A 22,035-nucleotide genomic window follows, 5' to 3' on the forward strand; every position below is an offset into this window, starting at 1 on the left:
AAGGAGTCAAGATATGAGAGGGAAGAAAGTATAGCTAGTGCAGGAGTGATGACCTAGGAAAGCCAGGAGGTGTTGAGTCATAGAGAGGATGAAGAACAGTGTTCAGAGTGGAAATGCAGTCTGAGCCAGAATGACAATAGACTTGGAAGTAAAACACTTGTGAGTGACGGCAAAGTCAAGTTTATGACCAATCTCTATGTGTAGCTGGGGTCAGCTAGAAAAATAGATTATTAAAATTGAGAGGACTAGGACACTAAGGAGTTAAGAGTAAGGGAGGAGGCTTCAATATGGAAATTGAAGTCATTTTTCATGAAGGCAATAGTGAGAGAGGAGAGAAAAACTGAGTCAGGCACTGAATTCATTGAGGAAGGAAGGAGGTCTGCAAATAGCAGCTTTACAATATTGATTGGATGATAAATATGTACTGAATGAAAAAGAAGACAGATTACTGAGTCATGGTGGTAGGAGGAAAATCTGGCAGTGGTAATGGGAAACAATGAATAATCCAACTTTCCCCACCATGACCAGTGAATCTGAGTGCAAGACTGAAAATACAACCAGTGCTGGAAAGGGTAACTAGACAAGGCATGTCCTCAGGAGGGAGTCAGGTCTTACTAAGGAAGGAAAATGTTTAAAACCAAATCTATTTATTACTTATGGAGCAGGTATTCTGGAGAGCTCAGTGGAAGAGTTAGGTAGCTTTGGAGTAGGAGATTGTGGGGAGCTTCAGTTGAAAATAATAAGTGAGCAGTTGGTAGAAGATGGAGAACAGTTTGAACATTGGCAATTGGGAATTCAGAATCACTGGCATTGGAGAGATTAAAAAGAATTGCCTTGCTGTAGTAATAGCCCAGGCAGGACTGTAGTATAAACTTGTCATGAACCCAGTCAGCAAAGTTTCATGGTTTTCTCCAGTTTCATTCAAGTGGATACGAGGAGTGGAAGTATGCTAACTATTGAAGAAGGAGCCCAGGTAGGTTATCAGGATGATGCTGGACCATCTTCAATAGGCTCAGAGTCAATTGTTGTATTTTCAGTATGACCATTTATACCTCAGAAATAAGTAATCACTACAAATGGGGGTTTAATTTATGGTGGTGTTGACTGTTTAGACTTATGAAAGTTTATACTGTAGATTAAACTCAAAAGTACGTTATGATTTTCCTCCTCAAAGAGCTGACTCGTAAACATTTTCCAACATACTCCTGGTTATCATTGAACAGGAATTCATCCTTGAGCAAGGTTAACTCAAGAAAGCTGGGGCTGAGTGAAGGGTATCCACACATGGGCAAGGCAAGCCTTGAGGAAAGTAAAGATGGCCACAGATGGTGCCTGCCCAGAGTTGGATTAGAAGGGCAAAAGAGATCCAGAATGGAAAGACAGACTAGAACAAACTGATCCTAATTAAACAATTCTTTAAAGGACTAGTTCTGGCAGAGCTATTTTAATGGTCTCTGCATGGAGTTAGGGAACCGCTAGGAATACTCAGTGCTGTTGAAGGAGAAAAGGAAGAGTTTCACAGAATTACAGTGAGATGTCACGGGAAACTTGCCACAGCATTTCTTATCATTATGACTCCTGCTGCTACTAAATTCCTTATGGGGTACTGGAGCAAGGGCATTTTTTGTAGAGGATTTTCATTGTGGAAGGTTTCCTCTGAAGTAGTGGAGTTCTTACTAGCTGATAATGAGGATGCCATAACAGAAAAGGGCGTTAGGGATCATCTAGTCCAGTACTGGGGAACCCTATGGCACATGCCAGAGGGGACTGCTCCCTTACCCCTCTCCACCACACTTGAGGACATTTCTCTCATCACCCTTCCCTCCGCCCAACAGCCCAATGTGAGTGCTTCCTCCCTCCCCTGTCTGGGGTAAGGTGGCAGCTCACATGCAGTGTGAGGGTGCAGTTTGGGCTCTTGGTCTCTAAAAGATTTCCCACCCCAGGCTGGTCTAACTCCCCCATTTTACAGATAAGGAAAGTGAAGATCAGAGAAATGAAGTGACTGCTCAAGGTCAGACTGCTAAAAAAAGAGAATAACTGGGATTTGAACCTACGTCTTCCAATGCAAACTCTTGTGTCCTTTCCTCTAGAATATACTGACATATCAGCTTTTAAATTAAGATTTCAAGTTGGTCACAACTCTTTCTGCCTTTAATTTCTGAACCAAATGCAATATATAGTGATGTAAGTACAAAATATATTTTTTTTGTTGCTATTGTCACAAATTTCTTATTTTTAATTTTTCTCCAACAGTACTAGAGACATAATAAACATAATAAGTGCTTTTTAGGTTAATAAAAACTCTTACTCTTTGTTGATAAAATCACCTATAAGTATATAAATACAAAAATAATTAAAATAACAAAAAATTAAAAATCAATTTCACATTTTTCTATTAGTATTTTATTTATGATGTTACATGGCCATAAAACTACCTATTGATAATAATAAAGATTTCTGAGGAAAAGCTGACCTAGCATATCAATTTTTGTCAAGTCCCAACAGCTCAGGGTTTCATCTATACCCTGCCTATCTACCTATCTACTTTTTATCTATTTGTTTACTTATCTATTTAATTAAAATAAATTATTTATTTTATAAACATTTGTAATTTGTCTTTCTCACTATCCCCTTATCTTTTGAACACAAAAGCAATATAAAACTTTCATCATAAATAGGCATACTATAATAAAATAAATCTGGCTGTGTCCAAAAATATCTCTCTGGCAAGTCAACAACTCACTGTTAAATAAAATAACCTTACAATAATGTAGCCATTAAGCAGTACAGTTATTATGTACTGTAGTATCAATTAAGAGGCAACTCTATTGCATGGAAGATAGACTGGACTTGGAGTCAGGAAGTTGTGAGTTAGAATTTTACCTCAGACACACTATCTGAGGGACTTTGGGTTAAGTCACAATCTGTCAACCTTTTTTTACTCTTCTATAAAATGGGAAAAATAATAGATGTTTCATGATTCCTATAAACCACAGCATTGTTATAAACATAAAATGACATAATATTTGTAAATTTATAAGTTTTAAAGTAATATATGTTAGTGATTTTTATCCATCATGTCTCAGAATCACTCATTCAACAACTGTTTTTAAAAATGTTATTAAGGTCCTACTATGCCAAGATGTTCTGTTAGGAATTAGAGATAGGACCTCACACAGTGTCTGGCATATAGCAAGTGCTAATAAATGTTTATTGATTTATTGAGGTAGTCCCTACTTCTGAAGATTTTCACTCTAACGGGAAAGAAGGGTTATTTTCTGCAAATTGAAGCAAATTGTTTACTTTTTTTGGTGCTCTGATTTATTGAGACAATGTTGTACAATCACAGAAACAAGAAAATCCAGAGAGAGCAGAGAGGGGCTCCTCTGCACTTCCCAAATCTTACTTAAGTCCTCCTGAAGATTTTTCTTTGTTCTGAATGCAGTGAAAATGGACAGTGCTTAGAGGTATAAACTTTCTTACCCCTCTGATGCAAGTCATTAGGCTATAACTGATCAATAAGAATAAACACCCAGAAAAATTCTGATGGTGATCTCAGTTTTTGGAAGATGTACATAATAAGAAATTGATGGGGGGATCTATTTGTGTGAAAGAAAAAATGATTTCCCTCAACATATTCAAGTTTTCTAAAGAAAATGTAAAAAAACTAGGAAGAAATAGACTCTCTTGCCTTGCTTAAGCAGATAGTCATATTTTGGAGATTAGTAGTCCTTTTACCTTGCCCCATTAAAAAGAACACAGCATTTGAAGTAACTTTTGTCCAGACCTTAGGACAAAAATCCTTATTATAGCTGCATTTTGGGTTTTAGCAATGGAATACAGTAGTTTTTAAAAATTCAGTCAATTAATATTCATTTTCTATCAGCTTCCATCAAATATTAAAAATGATTGAAGAACCAGACAAGCAACCAGACTTTGAAAAATGTCACAACATTTGTTTTAGTAGACATCCCTACCCAATATTGAATTGAAACATAATTCCAACCATATCCCCATTACCCATTTATTATTATTATATTACCCCATTACTATGGCAAAGTCATAGAACAAATTATTCAATGGAAAGGGATGAAGGGGGAAGGTACACATATTATTAAACTTGAAACCTTAAAAAAGGATTACCTAAATATTTTTCATCATTATTCTATCTAGCACAGAAGCACGTAAAGTAACGACTAGGGTTTATCCTTACCTTCTGCATTGTAAGCACCTCAAATACCTAAAAATTGTGGGAAAGGAGCTGAGCTAGCAGCTTCTATCTACTTATTGCTTTCCCCTAATTAAGAATGATTTACATATGAAGGAAACATAAACAAAAATTAACTTTCCCTTAACAAAATGCAGAATTGCTTCAAGGGCCTACAATTTGTAAATAATGGGACTATGTATTCTACTTTAGCTTTTGTGAATGCCTATTAAATGTTAATATATCTATTTTGCTCCTCAATAAAATTTAAATTTTATGTCACATAAAAAACCTTTTGCAAATAAATCCTTTGGATAGTCCTTTGTCTCCTCCTCATACTGCTCAGCAAGATCCTCACTTTTTACCAATGAAGGAAGCTAGCCCTTTATGGGCCTCCCTTCATGGACTATGTAATAAATATTATCTATCCATTATCAAGTTAGTCCATGATTCCAAGTTTATCATTGTCTTTTGAATCTGAAAAATACACATTATTCTGTATTAGGTAACCTATAAAAATGGATGTCATTTGCCACTGAATTTAACTATATCCAATTTTTAACTGCCCACATGTGTAATCAATAATAAAACTTATATCACACGTTATATACTATTTGGTATGAAAAAGTGGCACCACTGCTCCATTGTCCCATTTTTGTACTTTTCAATGATACAATGCTATAAAACTGCAATGATGGCTATTTTCCATCAACATTTGTCATCCAGGGTACATATTACATTCTATAGGTACATGCACGATACCCACCCATCTGTAAGACTCACCTCTTTGCTTTCTTCCAGATCAGATTCACTGCTGAAGTCTTCAGTATTTAAATTTTCAAAGTCAGATTCTCCAACAGCAATTGGGACTGTCACTGTGAGGCTGGGGTTATTTATAAATGACATGTAGTCACTTTCATCAATTATGTATTTTTCCACACTGCTGCCTGTCCCGATGCCACTTGTGGTCCCATTGGCATCTTTCAGGTAATCAAGATCTTTGCCTGCTTCGGTGGTGTGATTGGACATGCAGCTGTCTTTCTTGTTGTTCAGATCATCAAGTGGTTTGATTTCATCTAAAACCTTCTGTTTTCTGACAAAGGCCTGCTGAATGAATTCATATAGTTTCCTTTTCACATAAGCGACTCCCCGATGCATTCGATCCACAGCAATCTGGAGGTTGTTCATTTCATTATCATCGTCTGTGGCAGCAAGGTTGTCTGCACTAAATGAACTTAGTAATAAGGCCAGAAATAGATTCAGCACCTTTAAAAGATAAATACAAAGATTACACATTTTTAGCATAAAGAAAAATATATCATGACTTGATGCTTTGAGAAATGTGTCAGAAACTACTACTACTACCACTACTACCACTACTACCACTACTACCACTACTACCACTACTACCACTACTACTACTACTACTACCACTACTACCACTACTACCACCACCACTACTACTACTACTACTACTACTACTACTACTACTACTACTACTACTACTACTACTACTACTACTACTACTACTAAATATCTAACATTTAGAAAATGCCTGAAAGTTTACAGTATTTCCCTTATAGCAACCATATAAAGGGTTAATACATATTATTATACCAATTTTATATGTGAGAAAAATTGAGATTTAGAGAGATTAGTTGAGATCCTCAAACTCACACATTTGGGAAAGCCAGAACCGGAACCTGAAAATGTGTTTTCTAGAATATGATACTCCCCTTCTCAACCAGATTCAACAATTGAACAAGATGAGGCAGAATCTCCTGCAGGGAATGCTAGGTTGAGTATTAAGATTCCTGAGCTTTAGTCCTGACTCCTTGTGTGACTTTTGATACTTTTATAGATCACTGATCTTCCTGAATCTATTACTTGGGTGCAGATGGTAAGTGAGTCACACTTGTAAATAAAAAAATTTTTTTTTTCTTTCCTGGACCTGTGATTTAAATCTGTTTAGGGAATTCCTGTTGAGGAACTTTCCTCTACCAATGCCAGAAATTATGGCTAATATTTTTTCTTACTTATTTAAGAAAAATTTAAACTTCTTTCCTCTTGAAACTTTCCCACTTTGAAAATAGAACCTGGAGTATCTTTAAAATTGTATTTCCTTTAGCACAGCATATTCTCTCTCTATTTGGAGTTGTTCTTCCTGACTTCTTTTTTTTAAGGGCCATGTTGATTTTTTTTTACTTCCTATCTTAGATAAGGAATTGCTGAAGTCAAAATTAGTGATTTTATTGCCTTTGTTGATGAGTATAGGTTATCATAGAAAGAGCAAACAAATCTATTCCTTTTTATTCCAATTTGGCTCCTTCTGGTTTCATTTTTAAATATTCCCAGGATGTTAAAATACAATAATGTGTTTTGTAATGTAAAACACAGTAATGATTGTATTAAAGAATTATTACAGATCAGACTGTTGTCCATAATTTATTGAAAACATTGATCTATAAAAATTTGAAACATTTTTTTTCATTTATGTCAGTACTCTAAATAATCTCCAAGCTACATACAATGAAGAGCTTTCAAAAAAGATCCTTAGCAAAATACGTCAAAATTGTATGGCTATACAGAAGATGAGGTTTCCAGAGTTTTGTTTTGATATTGCTAAGAGTAAAAATGCTCTTAGTGAACTAAAGAAGATGAATTTACATCCTCATACTTTTATACAACTACCAAAAGTTACTTTATCCATCTGTGCCCCATTCTATAGAATCAGAAACATAAAAGTATAAGGACATATTAGTGACTTATTTCAGGAGACTCTGAGCTCTATGAAATAAGATAAGAATGAAGTGAAAATAATAATTTATGCTTAAAATGTTTTAATATTTATAAAATGTTTTCCTTGAAACAAACAAGGGATGTAATATAGATACTTCAAAATTTCAGGCTTTGAAGGGATCTTGTTATGATAATTCCAGCAATATCCTCAATCTCCTAACAAAGGAAGCATCCAGGGAAGCTCAAAAACTCTGGATCACCATATAGGATTAAGACCAGCAGTAACTGCTCAAGGCGTCTTTTTCAGCCAGCAAGTTTTTGCTAGCATAAAGAAGCACCAGTTCCTATGTTTGGATATCTCACTTCCTTTTTTACCAATGTATGTTCCAGCTGGACTTGGATAAGAACTTGTAAAAATGGACTTCATTTTATTTATTTGGGAAAGGTAACCCATTCCCCCCAGGACAGGATTCATCCAATTCCAATTGGTACTCCAGAAGACTGGAATTATTTCCTCCATTTGACCTAAATTCATATTGTTAATATGTCCCCTCAATAAAAGAGCTGAAATCCAAACATGAACATACCTAATGAGCAGTCATTTACTTCCATTGAGGAGGGTACCCTTTATTTCCTAATAAAATGAATTCTCTTGAATGAATTTTTATTCTTATCTTCCATCACTTTCTCTCTTTTTTTAAACCCTTACTTTTTGTCTTAAAATCAGTACTGTGTATTGGTCCAAGCCAGAAGAGCAGTAAGGGCCAAGCAATGGAGGGGTAAGTGATTTGCTCAGGATTACACAACTAGGAAATATTCAAGGTTAGATTTGAACTCAGGGCCTCCTGCCTCTAGGCCTGGCTCTCAGTCTACTGAGCCACCTCGCTGCCCCCCCCTCCATCCATTTCTTTTAAATCTACCCTCTGAGGCTGATCTGTCTTTCCCATGATAGTCCTTTAGATATTTCAAATACTTGAAGGTATCAATCATGTCCTCCCTAAAGCTGTCATTCTCCAGGTAAGACATCTATTCCATCAATCAATGTTATGTGGCATGTACTGAAGGCCATGCAACATTTTGGTTGTCTTCCTCTGGATGCTTTCCAACTTCATAGAGTCCTTCCTAAAATGTCAGGTAGTTAACAAGCACTCACTAAGCATTTACCCTGTTTGAGGCACTACATTGAGGTTTGGGGATTCAGAAACAAACTAACCAGTTCCTTCTCTCAAGGAATTTTCAATCTAATAGAGAGTATTCTAACATGAACACAACTAATTATATACAATGTAAATACAGAGTAGATGGAAGTTTATCACAGTAGGGAAGACATTAGGTGCTAATTGGGGTTAACATTTTGAGCTGTGTCTTGAAGGAAGCCATAGAAATGAATACACAGAAGAAGGAAGAAGGAAACTGCAGGCAATGGGGACCACCAGTGCAGACACTAAGATTGAGGATGGAGTGTCCTATGTGAGGAACAGCAAGTAGGCAAGTAGAGTTGGATGACAAAATGTGTGGGAGGAAGTAAAGTTGTTTTCATCCTTCATTTTCTAAGAGGAACAATGACATCATGGGGTGATGCTTCCACTTGCACATGAATGAATTGGATTTAAGTGAGGCAGAGACACATGAAGTCATCAGTCTCATTCTCTCTTTTATAGTCATTGAAGTTTCCTGGCAAGACAAAAGTCAGGATGACTGGTGATGGCTCAGGATACAATGGATAATCTCTGTGTCTTCAATATCTGATTAAACTCCAAGACTTCCATGGCACCTCCTTCAACTGCCATCATGTTTTTTGGAACAAATCCTTTTCATCCACCCATTCCATACAGGAATGGAATATGCTTGGTTTAGACATTCCCCTAATTCACCATTGGATTTGAGGTCTCTCAGTTACCATCTGCTGAGATGGGCTACAGCTTCTTGGAGCAATAGGGAACAGTTGGGTGAAAGGTAGACACCAAAATGGGATGAGCAAAAGGCTGAAAACTGAAAAAAGCTCAGCAACCCTCACACCAAGCAGATGTGATAGAACCCCCAAAGTATAAGAAGTCTGAAAATGTAGGAAGAGGTCACATTGGGAAGAACTTTAAATGTAGAATAGAGGCCTTTATATTTGATCCTGAAGGTAACTGGGGAGGCAATAATGTTTACAGATGATGGAAACCACAAAATTGGATATCTGGGGTGAATGAGCATGATGAATCAAGGCTAATACTTATGTTAAGACATCCATCTTTTTAAGAATATGTCCAAGGATTCCATCAGGAATCGAAATCAAACACAATATAGTTTGGAGTCTCCATTGTCTTCTGTTTTTTTTTAAAGGATCTTCACATTTGCCCTTTTCTAATCCTATATTCTTAATCTCATTGTTCCTGATTTCTGTAATCATGGAAAGCAGTACCATCTACCAATTCTTTCAGTATCAAAAGATGTTGCTAATATAGATATGATGACTTGAGGTCATTTAGTGCAGCAAGAAGGCTTCTTATTTTCTCATTTATTTTGGGCATCAACTCCCCTTTAGCCATTTTATTTTTGTCCTTCATCATTAACAGATTATTCTTCTTACATGATCCTTTCTTTAACCACCTCTCCAAAAACAAACAAACAAAAGAAAAGATTTGAACACTTTACCTTCCCTCTCTCTTTAGTTTTTTTTTTTATAATCAATCCTGCCAGCCCAAGCAGACATCCCTTCTTTAATCCCCCTTTCTGTCCCTCAACATAGCAACAACAGCAACAAATCATTTTTTCTTTAGCTTTCCTTTGTTGTTTATTTAGTTGTTTCAGTTGTGACTGACTCTTTGTGATGCCATATGGAATTTTCTTGGCAAAGATACTGGAGTAGTTGTCCATTTCCTTTTCCAGCTCATTTTATGGATGAGGAAATTGAGGCAAAAAAGGGTAAGCTGCTCACGGTCACACAGCTAGCAAGTGTCTGAGACAGGATTTGAACGCATGAATATGAAACTTCTTGACTCCAAGGTCCAGTGCTCTAGTTACTAGGTCACCTGGCTGACCACAGAACTTTCCTATATTCATATTATTCTGAATGTTAGCACTCCTAAAGTATTCTTACAGTGCCCTAACAAATACACTTTTGCATTTATCTTATTACTTCTTTCTTTCATCTTTTGTATGTCTTTTTTTAGACATAAGTTGGTTGGCGAATAAGTTTCTCATGCATACATAATGATCTTTAGGAAACTCCCCTTAACTCCCACATCACAATTGTACCTCTTTATGTCTTCTGAATGTTATTCTTGAGAATATCTCATCCTTCCTCTGATGATTTAGGGTTAGGGTGGCTGAGGCATTTTCTATTTTCTGCACTTATTTAGATTCTTTCACATAGCAATAGATTTATATCGATTAAACTTTTCTAATCAAGTCACTAAGCTTTCCTGGGCTAGTTTCCTTAGAGGTCAAACAAAGGGCTTCAGACAAGATAGCCTTCAAGTCACCCTAAATCTAGGATCATAGGATTCTATAAAAACAAATATATGTATGTGTATATACACATATTTGTATATGTTTATGTATATATACACCACAATTATGCCAACATACTATACAGCTTAAGATTACTATTAGAGCTCAAAACTGCATTAAATCTTTTGGGATATCCTTTATATACATAGAACAATAAATTAAGGAAATAATGTTTATAATTATGGCTAAAGATAATCACAAATTTTATGGTATTGAAAACTACAATTAGAAAGATACTAAAAATAACTTAGGAATTCAATCTGAAATTAATGTTAGTTGAGACATTTAGGTTCATTCCCTCAAATTTTCTGAGTTTTTCTAAATTGCAGCTCTACTCTTGTCAGTTTCAGCTAAAATTGATCCTTACAAAAACAACAGCATCCTTAGTATTTTATGAGCATTGTATATGTTAGTATATCCTCTTCCTTTCAGTTTACTGTATATTATATAATTTTGTGCTGCAATCAGAAATAACTCAGATTCACATTAGAGGGTTAGAAAGGATTGATCATTTACTCCATTAGTGTATACTCAGCCACATTAGCCTTCTTTTGTTTTGACTTATAGCTAAGGATTCATTAACCTAGAGCTGTCTAATATATCTGTTCTATGACACTTATAGTGAGTAGATGTTGGGGTGGGGGGGCAGGAAGTGCTGATATCAGTATGTTTATCTATATCTATATCTATATCTATATCTATATCTATATCTATATCTATATCTATATCGTAGTCTAATGTTGGCAAAAATGTAAAGGCATTTTGGCAAAAGTAAAGGGGGAGAATACTGAATAATTACCCTGGATTATGGCCTTGGGAAAGTGAGAGAGCTGTCAGACTCTTTTACATTTTAGCTCCCCCCCCCAACTTCTGCTCAAGATAATATTCTTCCAGTTTAGAACCCATTCCCTGATCCCAAGCACAGTGTCATGGAAAAGGCTTCAGAATTGAAGGAGGTTAGAGAAGGGGAAGCAGAATCTGAGTTTGAATTTCAGCTCTGCTACTCACTATTTGTGTGATGTTGGGCAAACTCCTTCACTTTTCTGAATCTCAGTTTCTTTGATTGTAAAATGGGGAGGTTGGTCTCAATGATTTTTAAACTCCTTTATAGGAAATCCTGAGGGAAATGCAATGGACAGGTTGCTACAATTCTGTTGAGCATTAAGCTGTTTATTGGATGGGGGGGTATCTAGAAGGCTCAGTGGATAGAGAGTCAAACCTGGATTCCGAGGAGACGGGTTCAAATGTGGTCTCGGACACTCCCTAGTTGTGTGATCCTGAGTAGGTTACTTAACCTCAATTGCTTACCTCGGGTCCCCAAACTATGGCCCATGGGCCACATGAGGCCATTTATCCAGCCCCCACTGCACTTCTGGAAGGGGCACCTCTTTCATGGGTGGTCAGTGAGAGTAGCACTGTATGTGGTGGCACCACAAAGCGCAGCATTGGTCACATACAGTACTACTTCCAGTGACATAATCCTTTGTGTGGCACCTTGTTCTGAGAGTAAATGAACAAGAACGAGGTGCTGTGCAAAGGATTATGTAGCTGCACAATGGAAGACATCAGCATGGTGAATGGTGATCTGGGGAAGGGGATTCTGCGCTGTGTATACTGCTGCCTGGTATAGTGGTGGGGGTGATGGGTCTGTGCAAGGTGTGACAGATCCATCACAGCCAGCACTGCAGCCTCCTCTATCCCAGACAGCGGGATACAGATGTATTCATAGTTTTTCTTATAGTTTAGTCCTCCAACGGTCTGAGGGACAGTGAACTGGCCCCCTCTTTAAAACGTTTGGGGCCCCTGGCATAGCCCTTACCATTCTTCTGACTTAGAACATATACTTCTTATTGATTCTAAGAGAGAAAGTAAGGTTGAAAAAATGTTATATAAACCTATACCAACTTATTATGCTGTGGCAGGAAGGTAAAAAAGCCTCAATATGATTTTTCCCATGAATATAAAAATTACTTAAAATACTCATTATTCATGAGTGTTATTTTCCTCATCATATTATCTTGTGTTGCATTTATTTATGTATATATTTTAAACCTCAACATAATGTAAACTCCTTGAAGAAAGGAATTATTTTTCAATCATGTATTCTTAGTACTCAGCACAGTGCCTTATACACAGTAGGCATTTAATAAATCACAGAATTTTAGAACTGGAAAGGACCTCAGTGGTCATCTAGTCTGGCATGAAAAAAAATCTCATCTACAACAAACTTAACAAATGGCTATCTAGCTTTCCTAAAAGACTTTCAGTGAGGGAGAAAGCACTATCTTTTGCTCCTGCATAGGTATAATTGCTGGAAAAGTTTTTATTTGTTTGCTTTGTTGTAGCTTCTATACATTTCTCCTACTTCTGCCTTCCAGGACCTAGCAGGACAAGGATAATTCCTCTGCCCTGTGACCATCTTTCAAATACTTGAAAACAGCTATTACTTTCCCCCTTCTTTCTTTCTTACTTTTTTTTTTTGCCAGTGTTCTAAGGCCCTCTTCCTTCAACCAGTTTTCACATGTCATGAACTCGAGGCCCCTCACCATTCTGTCTGTCCTCTGTATATTCACCATCTTATTGGAGTTTGTTCTAAAATGTCAGAGCTAGAATTAAACACAAAGCTCCCGAAGTGACGTGATAAGGAAAACCGTATAGTGAGACCATCTTCTCCCTTGTTCCTATCTTCTAGACTTCTTCTTTGGAAGCCTAGGATATCATGTACTTTTTCATATCTCATTGTTGACTCACAATGAGCTGGCAGTATGCTTAAACTCACAGATTTTCTTCAGATAAATTGCCTAGCTGTGTCATTTTATAATCTGAATTTGAATTTTTGAACCCAACTGTCTTTCCTTTTTTTTTTAAAATTTCAGCCTCCTTTCTTTGATGATTTTTAAAAGCCTATCAACATTTTAAAAAATTCTGACATGCAGTAAGTAAGCTATCTTTTGCAGCTTCATATTTGCTGTTTATTATTGAGCTGAATTATATCATATCTCAGGTCAAATTAGCTAGAAAATTCTACTATATACTTACCACTAGGTTTCCAATCACCATGACCATCATGAAGACAGTAAGACACATGGCTTGGCCTGCCACCTCCATACAGTCCCACATAGTCTCTATCCATTCTCCACACAGCACCCGGAACACAATCAAGAAGGAGTGGAAAAAGTCATACATGTGCCAGCGTGGAAGTTGACAGTCAGGGGCAATCTTGCAGACACAGTCTTTGTAGCTTTTACCAAAGAGCTGCATGCCAACCACAGCAAAAATGAAAACAATAATGGCCAACACCAAGGTCAGGTTTCCCAGAGCTCCTACTGAGTTGCCAATGATCTTTATCAGCATATTTAGTGTTGGCCAAGATTTTGCCAACTTGAAAACTCGGAGCTGGAAAACAAAAGATGATAATTAGTATGCACTGTTTTGAGACTATGTATGCAACTGTGATTTTCATTTAAGCATACTAAGAATTTACCTCAAAGATCTTTTTTTTTTGTTAGAAGTATAGGAAAAGTTCTTTTGCCCTTTATTTCCCCTTTGGGCTAACATTCTGAATAGATTAAAGTATGGACTGAATATCGATTTTATAATCCTTTTTAAGGGTGTGATGTCCTAACTTTGGGGAGATTCCATTCTTCTAGTTGGTCTAGCAGTGGGGAGGGGAAGGGAAAAGTTCCAAAATATCACTTCCCTTTTCCCTCATTATAACTCTTTTTCACAATTTCCATATTTATTCATGATGTATAGGGGGACCTTTGGGCTCCTATTCTATGCAGATGTTTTTCCTTACAATTGCATGGTATAGGATCATAGGACTAGAAGGGGATGCAATAATTATAAAGCTTTTCTTTTTGGCTTGGATAGGAGCAGGCACATTGCCTCAGATTTCTGTAATAGTTGTAGCAAGGTATGCATTGGAAAACCCAATTTGCATTCAATTGCCATCCAATCTTACAAAGGTCTTCATATTTTTTAAACCGAGTAATAGTTTCATTTTCATTGACATTCCCTCCCCAGGCCCTAGAGTTGAAAACAAAAAATAAATAGCTCCTAAAAATGGCTAGCCAAACACTATGGCAACTGGCTAATATATTAGACTATGCAAAAGACAACTCTCTTTGGAGAAAAGACATTCTGTAAAAGTAATGAAAATGTGTTTACCAGTCTGAAAGAACGGAGAACAGATAATCCTTCCACATTTGCCAGTCCAAGTTCCACTAAGCTAAGGGTCACAATAAAACCATCAAAAATATTCCAACCCTCTTGAAAATAATAATAGGGGTCCATGGCAATAATCTTCAGAAACATTTCTCCTGTGAAGATTCCAGTGAAGACCTAAGACCAGAAACAAAGTTAATATACTGTCACACAATGTTGCTAGGTAAGAATATTACACATCATCTTGGCCTGTTATGTTTAAATTATTTCTTCTTTTATGACCTTTTGATTAAACATTTCAACAATTTTATCATCTGTAATAACTTTCTTATTTAAATAAGTAATGGGGGAAATTATTTTTCATATAGTCTATTCATCTTATATCAGGGTTCTGGAGTAGTAAGGACTCAATTCCTGTATATTAAGAATTATTGGGTATTCCTATGTCAGGGTTCAGGGACAGAGATTCCATGCAGTCTGTTGCTTTTTATATTTTCTTTTGTCCTTAGAAATTCCAAAAAACATCTTTCCTTTTAACAGAAATTGATTAATAAATGAAGGGGGGCAAGGGTTCTTTTCCTGTGTTTTTATTTCTCATGACATAGAAATGGGGAAGGAGGGATAGTTTGATAGACAGCTTCTTAATTAGTTATTTACCAATTAGAGACAGCTTAGGATTTTCAAGGGAGCTGAATAATGAGCTCCTAAAACTCTACTTCTCTACTTATTGAGCTTCCAGGTCTCTGGTCATTTGAGAGGGCCATTGCACTAATGTTATTTTATTGGTTAGGATGCTGGCATAACCGATAAACTGATATTCTTTCTAAAAAATCAATCTCTCAAGATAATTTTAATTGTAGGAATGGGGAAATTGTCATTTTAGGTCCTATGGGGGCATATATTGTTTCTATAATAATTGCATTTTATTTTTAAGTCATTTTTAATTCTGTCTATGTTTTCAGGATCCCATTTGGAGTTTTCTTGGCAAAGATACTGTAGTTATTTACCATTCCTCCAGATTATTTTAAAGATGAGGAAACTGAGGAAAACAGATGAAGAGACTTGTTCAGGGTCACATAGCTAGTAGGTGTCTGAGGCCAGAGTTGAACTCAGGAAGATTGAGGCCTCCTGACTCCAGGTCTGGCACTCTATCCACTGTGCTGAGCTGCCCCATAATAATTGTATATCACCATGCAATTCAAAAAAGAAATAATTTTTTCTCATTAAATATAATATGAAAATAATGACTTTTTTCAAGACCTTTTATGACTATCCTCTCCCCAGTTGTTAGTTCTCTCTTCACTACAACTTGATATTTATTATACCTATTTATATTCATATATATCTGTACCAATATACCCCACTCTATCCCTCTATACATCTCTCTATCTTGCATATAATTATCAGTGAAAATGCTGTTTTATTCTCCAACCTACCTACTTTCTTGCAAGAGTATTTAATAAGCTCCTTGACAAGAACATGGAATACCTCACTTTTAGATTTGTATCCCTTGAAGTTATTACAGTTCTTGGAATAACAAACGTTGCTAATTTATTGGCTGTGTTTTTTAAAAAGCAGATATATTCACAAGGTAAAATGAAGACCATTAAACAGAAAGGTTCCTTTCTACCCTAAATCTCTCAAATCTCAAAGTAAACTATAAGGAACAATGCAAAAATTGCTTCAGAGGATCAAGTCTGTTTCCTTAAACAAATAATAGTCTAATATTCCAAAGCTATTAAGATTCAATTGACAAACATCTAAATAATTTATTTTTCTGAAACATAAAATGGAAAAAAAACCTAAGTGGTAACCTTAGCCAAAAATGGGTTTGCTAAATATCTGATACACAGTGTACTGTTGGTTATCAATATTTCATTGGCTTTAATATAAAAGGATAAAGCAGTACAAGTGCTATGCCCCTTTAAGAGGAAAAGTCTGCGACAACTTATGGGATATGGAAGTATACTCAATTAACCCTATGGCCCTACCATGTGACAATAGCTAGATGGGTTAAAAAAAAAGGAACCATTATTTATGTCTTCCAATGCCAACCAGCTAACCAGAGTTTAAAGTATTCAACTGAACTATGAGCACTGGATACCCGTCGAAGTTTATCAGAATAAAAATAGAGGTATAGGACCTTTGGATTTGATAAGAACTCCTATGAATATTATGGAAATATTATTTTGCCATTAGAGAGTAGGTTTATCCTTGAATATATCAATGATATAATTTTTAGATTTTTTCCTTTGGCTTCAATGGCTGTCCCTTTTAGTAGAAAGCAGATATTATTCATTAGTGGTTTAAAAGGGGCTTGTCAATGAACTATCTCTATATCAGAACACTCACAATGTATTTGAATGCATTGAATAAAATCTATATTTGAATAAAAATAATGAACATTCAATACAGAAGAATGAAAGAAGGATGCCTATACTCAGACCATTCTCAACTGAACCCTATCAATCAAGAAAAATGAGAATGAAATGCTAATACTGCTAAAAAAAAACCTGATATTATTAAATTAGCTCTTTAAGTTTTCCCAATGATATGATGATGAAGATAATGATAAAGTGTTTATAGAGCACTTAAAGATTTGCAAAGTAATGTTGTTTGTTCCTCACAACAGTCCTATGAAGTAGCTGCTACACACATGTTCTCATTAAAGTGTGATGAGACAGATGACTTTATGATTAGTGTCTGCAATCTAGTAAACATCATTTTCCTTTTTGGCTCCAAAAGGCTAACTATCCACACTTCCTTGCCATGACATTTTGAAGGAAAATTATTCCTGAAAAATAATTTTATTTATTTATTTTATTAAAAATCTTTTCCATGGTTACATGCTTCTTGTTCTCTCCCTCCCCTCTTCCTTCCCTCCTCCCAGAGTTGACAAGCAATTTCACTGGGTTATACACATATGATCACTCAAATCCTATTTCCATATTATTCATTTTTGTAATAGAGCAATCTTTTAAAACCCAAACTCCAAATCATACAATCACATAAACAGGTAATAAATCATATGGATTTTTTCTATGTTTCTACTCCCATAGTTCTTTCTCTAGATGTGGATAGTACTTTTTTATAAGTCCCTCAGAGTTGTCCTGCATCACTGCATTGATTTTAGAAGCAAAGTCAATTACATTTGATTGTCCCACAATGTGAAACAATAATATTAAAGAAAGAAAACTTTGACCTTTCAATTTGCTTACCAAGTTTCCTACTGAAAGTACATTATTGAAATGAGGAGTCATTGGATAATGTTCCATGGCCATGAACAGAGTATTTAAGACAATGCAGATGGTAATTGCCAGGTCAACAAATGGATCCATCACAATTAGATTGACAATGTGTTTTACTTTCAACCAGTGTGGGGAACAGTCCCAAATTAAGAAAATATTGGAAAATTTATACCAGCAGGGTGGGCACTTCTGTCTGGATTCTTCAAGTTCTGGAGGAAAAAAAGTTATAAAATTACAGTTGAGATTATCTTTTCACTAATTGATACATTTATATATCATAAAAGAAAATAATTTCTTATTCTTTTTCCATTAGGATTTGAATTAAGGGTTATAGAAGTTACAATGTGAAATTCCATGAATTTTAGCAGCAGGAGGTAATTTCACACAGATAAATACTCTATCATATTATATTTCCTCATACAAGTATCTTATGGCTACACATAATCTTAGTGTCTTTGTAAATTTTCTAGACCTAAAGGTCCCAAGGCATGACTAATGGATTCAGAGAGATAAATTTCTGGGTTGTTCCTCCTAATATTCTTGTGACTCTGGGGTATGAGGTAGAGTCAGGATTGTAAAGAAATATAAATCAAGGGTCTCAAATTTTGCTGGATAGGAACTACCTTTTATTTCTTCAAAGCCTTAAATCTTAAGAGAGGTTGAGAAGGGTCTATCAGGATGGCACAATAACATAAAAGCATAATGAGTACATAAAAACACATTTTATATTCAATATTTTATTCTTTATTTTATGCTGTGTTAACTAGAATGGACAAATATTTTAAATATTAAAAAACAAATGATGGAAGAAAATGGAATGGCACAATTATACCAAGTATGGTATAAAACAAACTATATAAACAGTAAATGAAAAAAATGGGATGGGGTATTTGTAGCTGTGGCAATCAGGAAAGGTCTCATCAGGAAAGGTGGCACTTGAACAGAACTTTGAAGAGAGCTACTGCTTCAAAGAGAATAAAAGGTAAAATACATTCTCGCAATGGAGGATAGACTTATAGAGACATGGAGATGGGATGGAATATTTTTCTGAGGCATTAATCATTTTAAAAGCTAGTTTTACTAGAATTTAGATTAATTATAAGGAAATAATGAATAATGAGCCAGGAAATATAGACTGGAATGGAATTGTAAAGGGCTTTAGATGACAAGAAGTAGTTTGTATTTTATAGTACAGGTAATAGGAAGTCACTGGAGCTTTCTGAATTTGGAAGCGACATAGTCCAATCTATCTTATAGGAATACCACTCTTGCAGCTGTGTTTTGAGCACAGTTTCAAATGGGGAGAAATTGGAGGCAGAAAGATCAACAAGGAGGCTATTAGAATTGTAGAAGCGAGAGATGGTGATTCCATTGTTGGAAGTATACAGTGAAAGCTTATTAAATAAGAACACATAAACTTATTTATTTGTTGAAAGATTATCATAGTAGAATTATTTGTAACTATAAACAATTAGAAGAAACATATATCCAACCATGAGAGAAATTTTGAGGGATTTCCATCATTAATGTGAAAGAATACTATAATGTGACTAAGACCAATAAATGAGAGGAATATATGGAAATATATGAGAGACATGAAATGATAGAAAGAGGAGAAATACAGCAGAACCAGAAGAAGAGAGAATACATTTTGATCATATAACAGGAAAAATGAATGAAAATAAGTGAAGAAATTGATAGAGACTTCAAGGAAGTGTCTGAAAGGTTATGATATTTTTCAAGGTGAAACTAATTGAAAGGTAAATAAATAGTTTTATAGCAAGATCAAAAATTACATTGGTGTTCAATGTTAAGTTAATAATAACTTGCTCCTTCTGATTTTGCTATTTCTTCACAATGCTTACTGACTTTTTATGTGTTCACATGTTCTCATGTCATCCAACTAATAAAAAATGTTCAGGGTCTTTACTGACTACTGAATAATATCTAAACTCATGAGACTGGCATATAAAGGTACTGGGGACCAGCTTTCCTACTTCAGCCTCATCTTACATTCTGCGATCACTTTCCCATATACTTTATGCTCCAGTAAAACTGTACCTTCTTGCTACTTTAAAAACATACTCCATACTTTTATGACCTTTTACTTTTGCTCACATTTACCTATAAAATAACTTCCTTTAGCTCCTTCTCTCTCCCTGGTGAGTGGGCAGGTAGGTAGCATAGTGAATAGAGTGCCAGTCCTGGAGTTAGAAGATTCATCTTCCTTAGTTCAAAACTGGCCTCAGACACTTACTAACTGTGTGATCCTGGGCAAATTACATGACCCTGTCTGCCTCAGTTTCTCCTTCTATAAAATGAACTGGAAAAGAAAATGGCAACCACTCCAGTATCATTAGCAAGAAAATCCCAAAGGAAGTCATGGAGATTCAGACACAATGGAAAATGACTTTTAAACAACCACTCTTCCTTATGAAATCTACTTGATTTTTCAAGATGTACCTTAGTAGTCACTTTCTCCATGAAATCTATCCTAATCCCCTTTGTTTGGAAATAATTTTTTTTTAAGTGGAATTCTCATGGTGCTTTCATGGTCCCTTATCATGTTCTATTTGACATCAGAATTATTTTTATCCTTGCTATATCTCTTCTACTATACATGCCTAAAGAGCTGGGGCCATCCATGTATTGTTAAATCTTTGCATGTACCTCAGCATCTAGCACAATGTAAAACTGTAGTAAAGTTGTTGAATGAATGAATTCACAAATGACAAATGGAAATGAAACTTTTTAAATTACCTTCCACAGTATTGGTTAATATACTAGCTATACTCATTGCTCTTTGTCTTTGGACAGGATCTTCTAGAAAATCCATGGAAACATGGAAAGAACTTGACCTTCTCTTTTTAATTTCTGTTTCAGTAGTTGTGCCCTGTAAAGAAAATGATGACACTTTAAATAACCATTTTGAGCAAAGTAACAATCCAATAACCAAGTGGTGAAGCAAAGGTTTCATGGAGCACATGCACCATGCATCTTCATATCTAATCAGTTTGTGCCTCTAGATTTCTTATTGTGTCATTAAGTTGTAATGTTTAAATTGATCTTTATTTTTAATGTTATAGCAAGTGACAATGCTTTTTTGAACCATTGAAGTATAAAATGAAATGGAGTATGATATAATTTATAAAAATAGAGAAAAGGGTCTAAACTAGAAGCACATTCATTGAACCAAAATATTTTTGATAATCAAATTTAAAACACTTCTAAGCAAGGAAGAAAAAAGTTGTCTATAATGTAAAGGCCATGTCCAATATATCTCATATATAATTGGTTTGGGACACCTGCTTTTGAGAGGGCTTTCTTTTCTCTCCTTCCTTCTCTCTTTTATTTTGCTTTGCTTTGCTTTGCTTTCCTTCCCTTCCCTTCCCTTCATTTCCTTCCTTTTCTTTCCTTCCCTTCCCTTCCCTTTCTCCCTTACTCTTTCCTGCCCTTCCTTCCTTCCTTCCTTCCTTCCTTCCTTCCTTCCTTCCTTCCTTCCTTCCTTCCTTCCTTCCTTCCTTCCTTCCTTCCTTCCTTCCTTCCTTCCTTCTTTCCTTCCTTCCTTCCTTCCTTCCTTCCTTCCTTCCTTCCTTCCTTCCTTCCTTCCTTCCTTCCTTCCTTCCTTCCTAAAGGATCATAGGATTTAAAGTGGAAAAAGATCTCATGAATCATTTAGTTCTTCCAGTTCTCTTTATACATTAGGATACCAAGTCTCAGAGGATGTTTAGTGACTTGCCTAAGATAAGTGGCTAGTAAGTGATCTAATTTCTTTCCTTCCTTCCTTTCTTCCTTCCTTCCTTCCTTCCTTCCTTCCTTCCTTCCTTCCTTCCTTCCTTCCTTCCTTCCTTCCTTCCTTCCTTCCTTCTTCCTTCCTTCCTTCCTTCCTTCCTTCCTTCCTTCCTTCCTTCCTAAAGGATCATAGGATTTAAAGTGGAAAAAGATCTCATGAATCATTTAGTTCTTCCAGTTCTCTTTATACATTAGGATACAACGTCTCAGAGGATGTTTAGTGACTTGCCTAAGATAAGTGGCTAGTAAGTGATCTAATTTCTTTCCTTCCTTCCTTCCTTCCTTCCTTCCTTCCTTCCTTCCTTCCTTCCTTCCTTCCTTCCTTCCTTCCTTCCTTCCTTCCTTCCTTCCTTCCTTCCTTCCTTCCTTCTTTCCTTCCTT

General features: G+C 35.8%; 1 protein-coding gene across 44 annotated transcripts in view; it reads right to left on the reverse strand.

The window, feature by feature from the left end:
• LOC100016606 (sodium channel protein type 1 subunit alpha) overlaps positions 1 to 22,035 on the reverse strand; it is a 248,514-nt gene that overhangs the window by 70,758 nt on the left and 155,721 nt on the right. For all 44 annotated transcript variants that reach the window (XM_056797257.1, XM_056797237.1, XM_056797250.1 and 41 more), the window contains 5 exons: positions 20,623 to 20,755; positions 17,833 to 18,071; positions 14,618 to 14,791; positions 13,487 to 13,843; positions 4,991 to 5,473 (listed from right to left, as the gene is read on the reverse strand). In XM_056797257.1, the coding sequence (XP_056653235.1) occupies positions 4,991 to 5,473; positions 13,487 to 13,843; positions 14,618 to 14,791; positions 17,833 to 18,071; positions 20,623 to 20,755 (1,386 nt within the window). The remainder of the gene's footprint in view (positions 1 to 4,990; positions 5,474 to 13,486; positions 13,844 to 14,617; positions 14,792 to 17,832; positions 18,072 to 20,622; positions 20,756 to 22,035) is intronic.

Source organism: Monodelphis domestica, chromosome 4 (assembly GCF_027887165.1).
Source record: "Monodelphis domestica isolate mMonDom1 chromosome 4, mMonDom1.pri, whole genome shotgun sequence".
Classification (NCBI taxonomy): Eukaryota; Metazoa; Chordata; class Mammalia; order Didelphimorphia; family Didelphidae; genus Monodelphis; species Monodelphis domestica.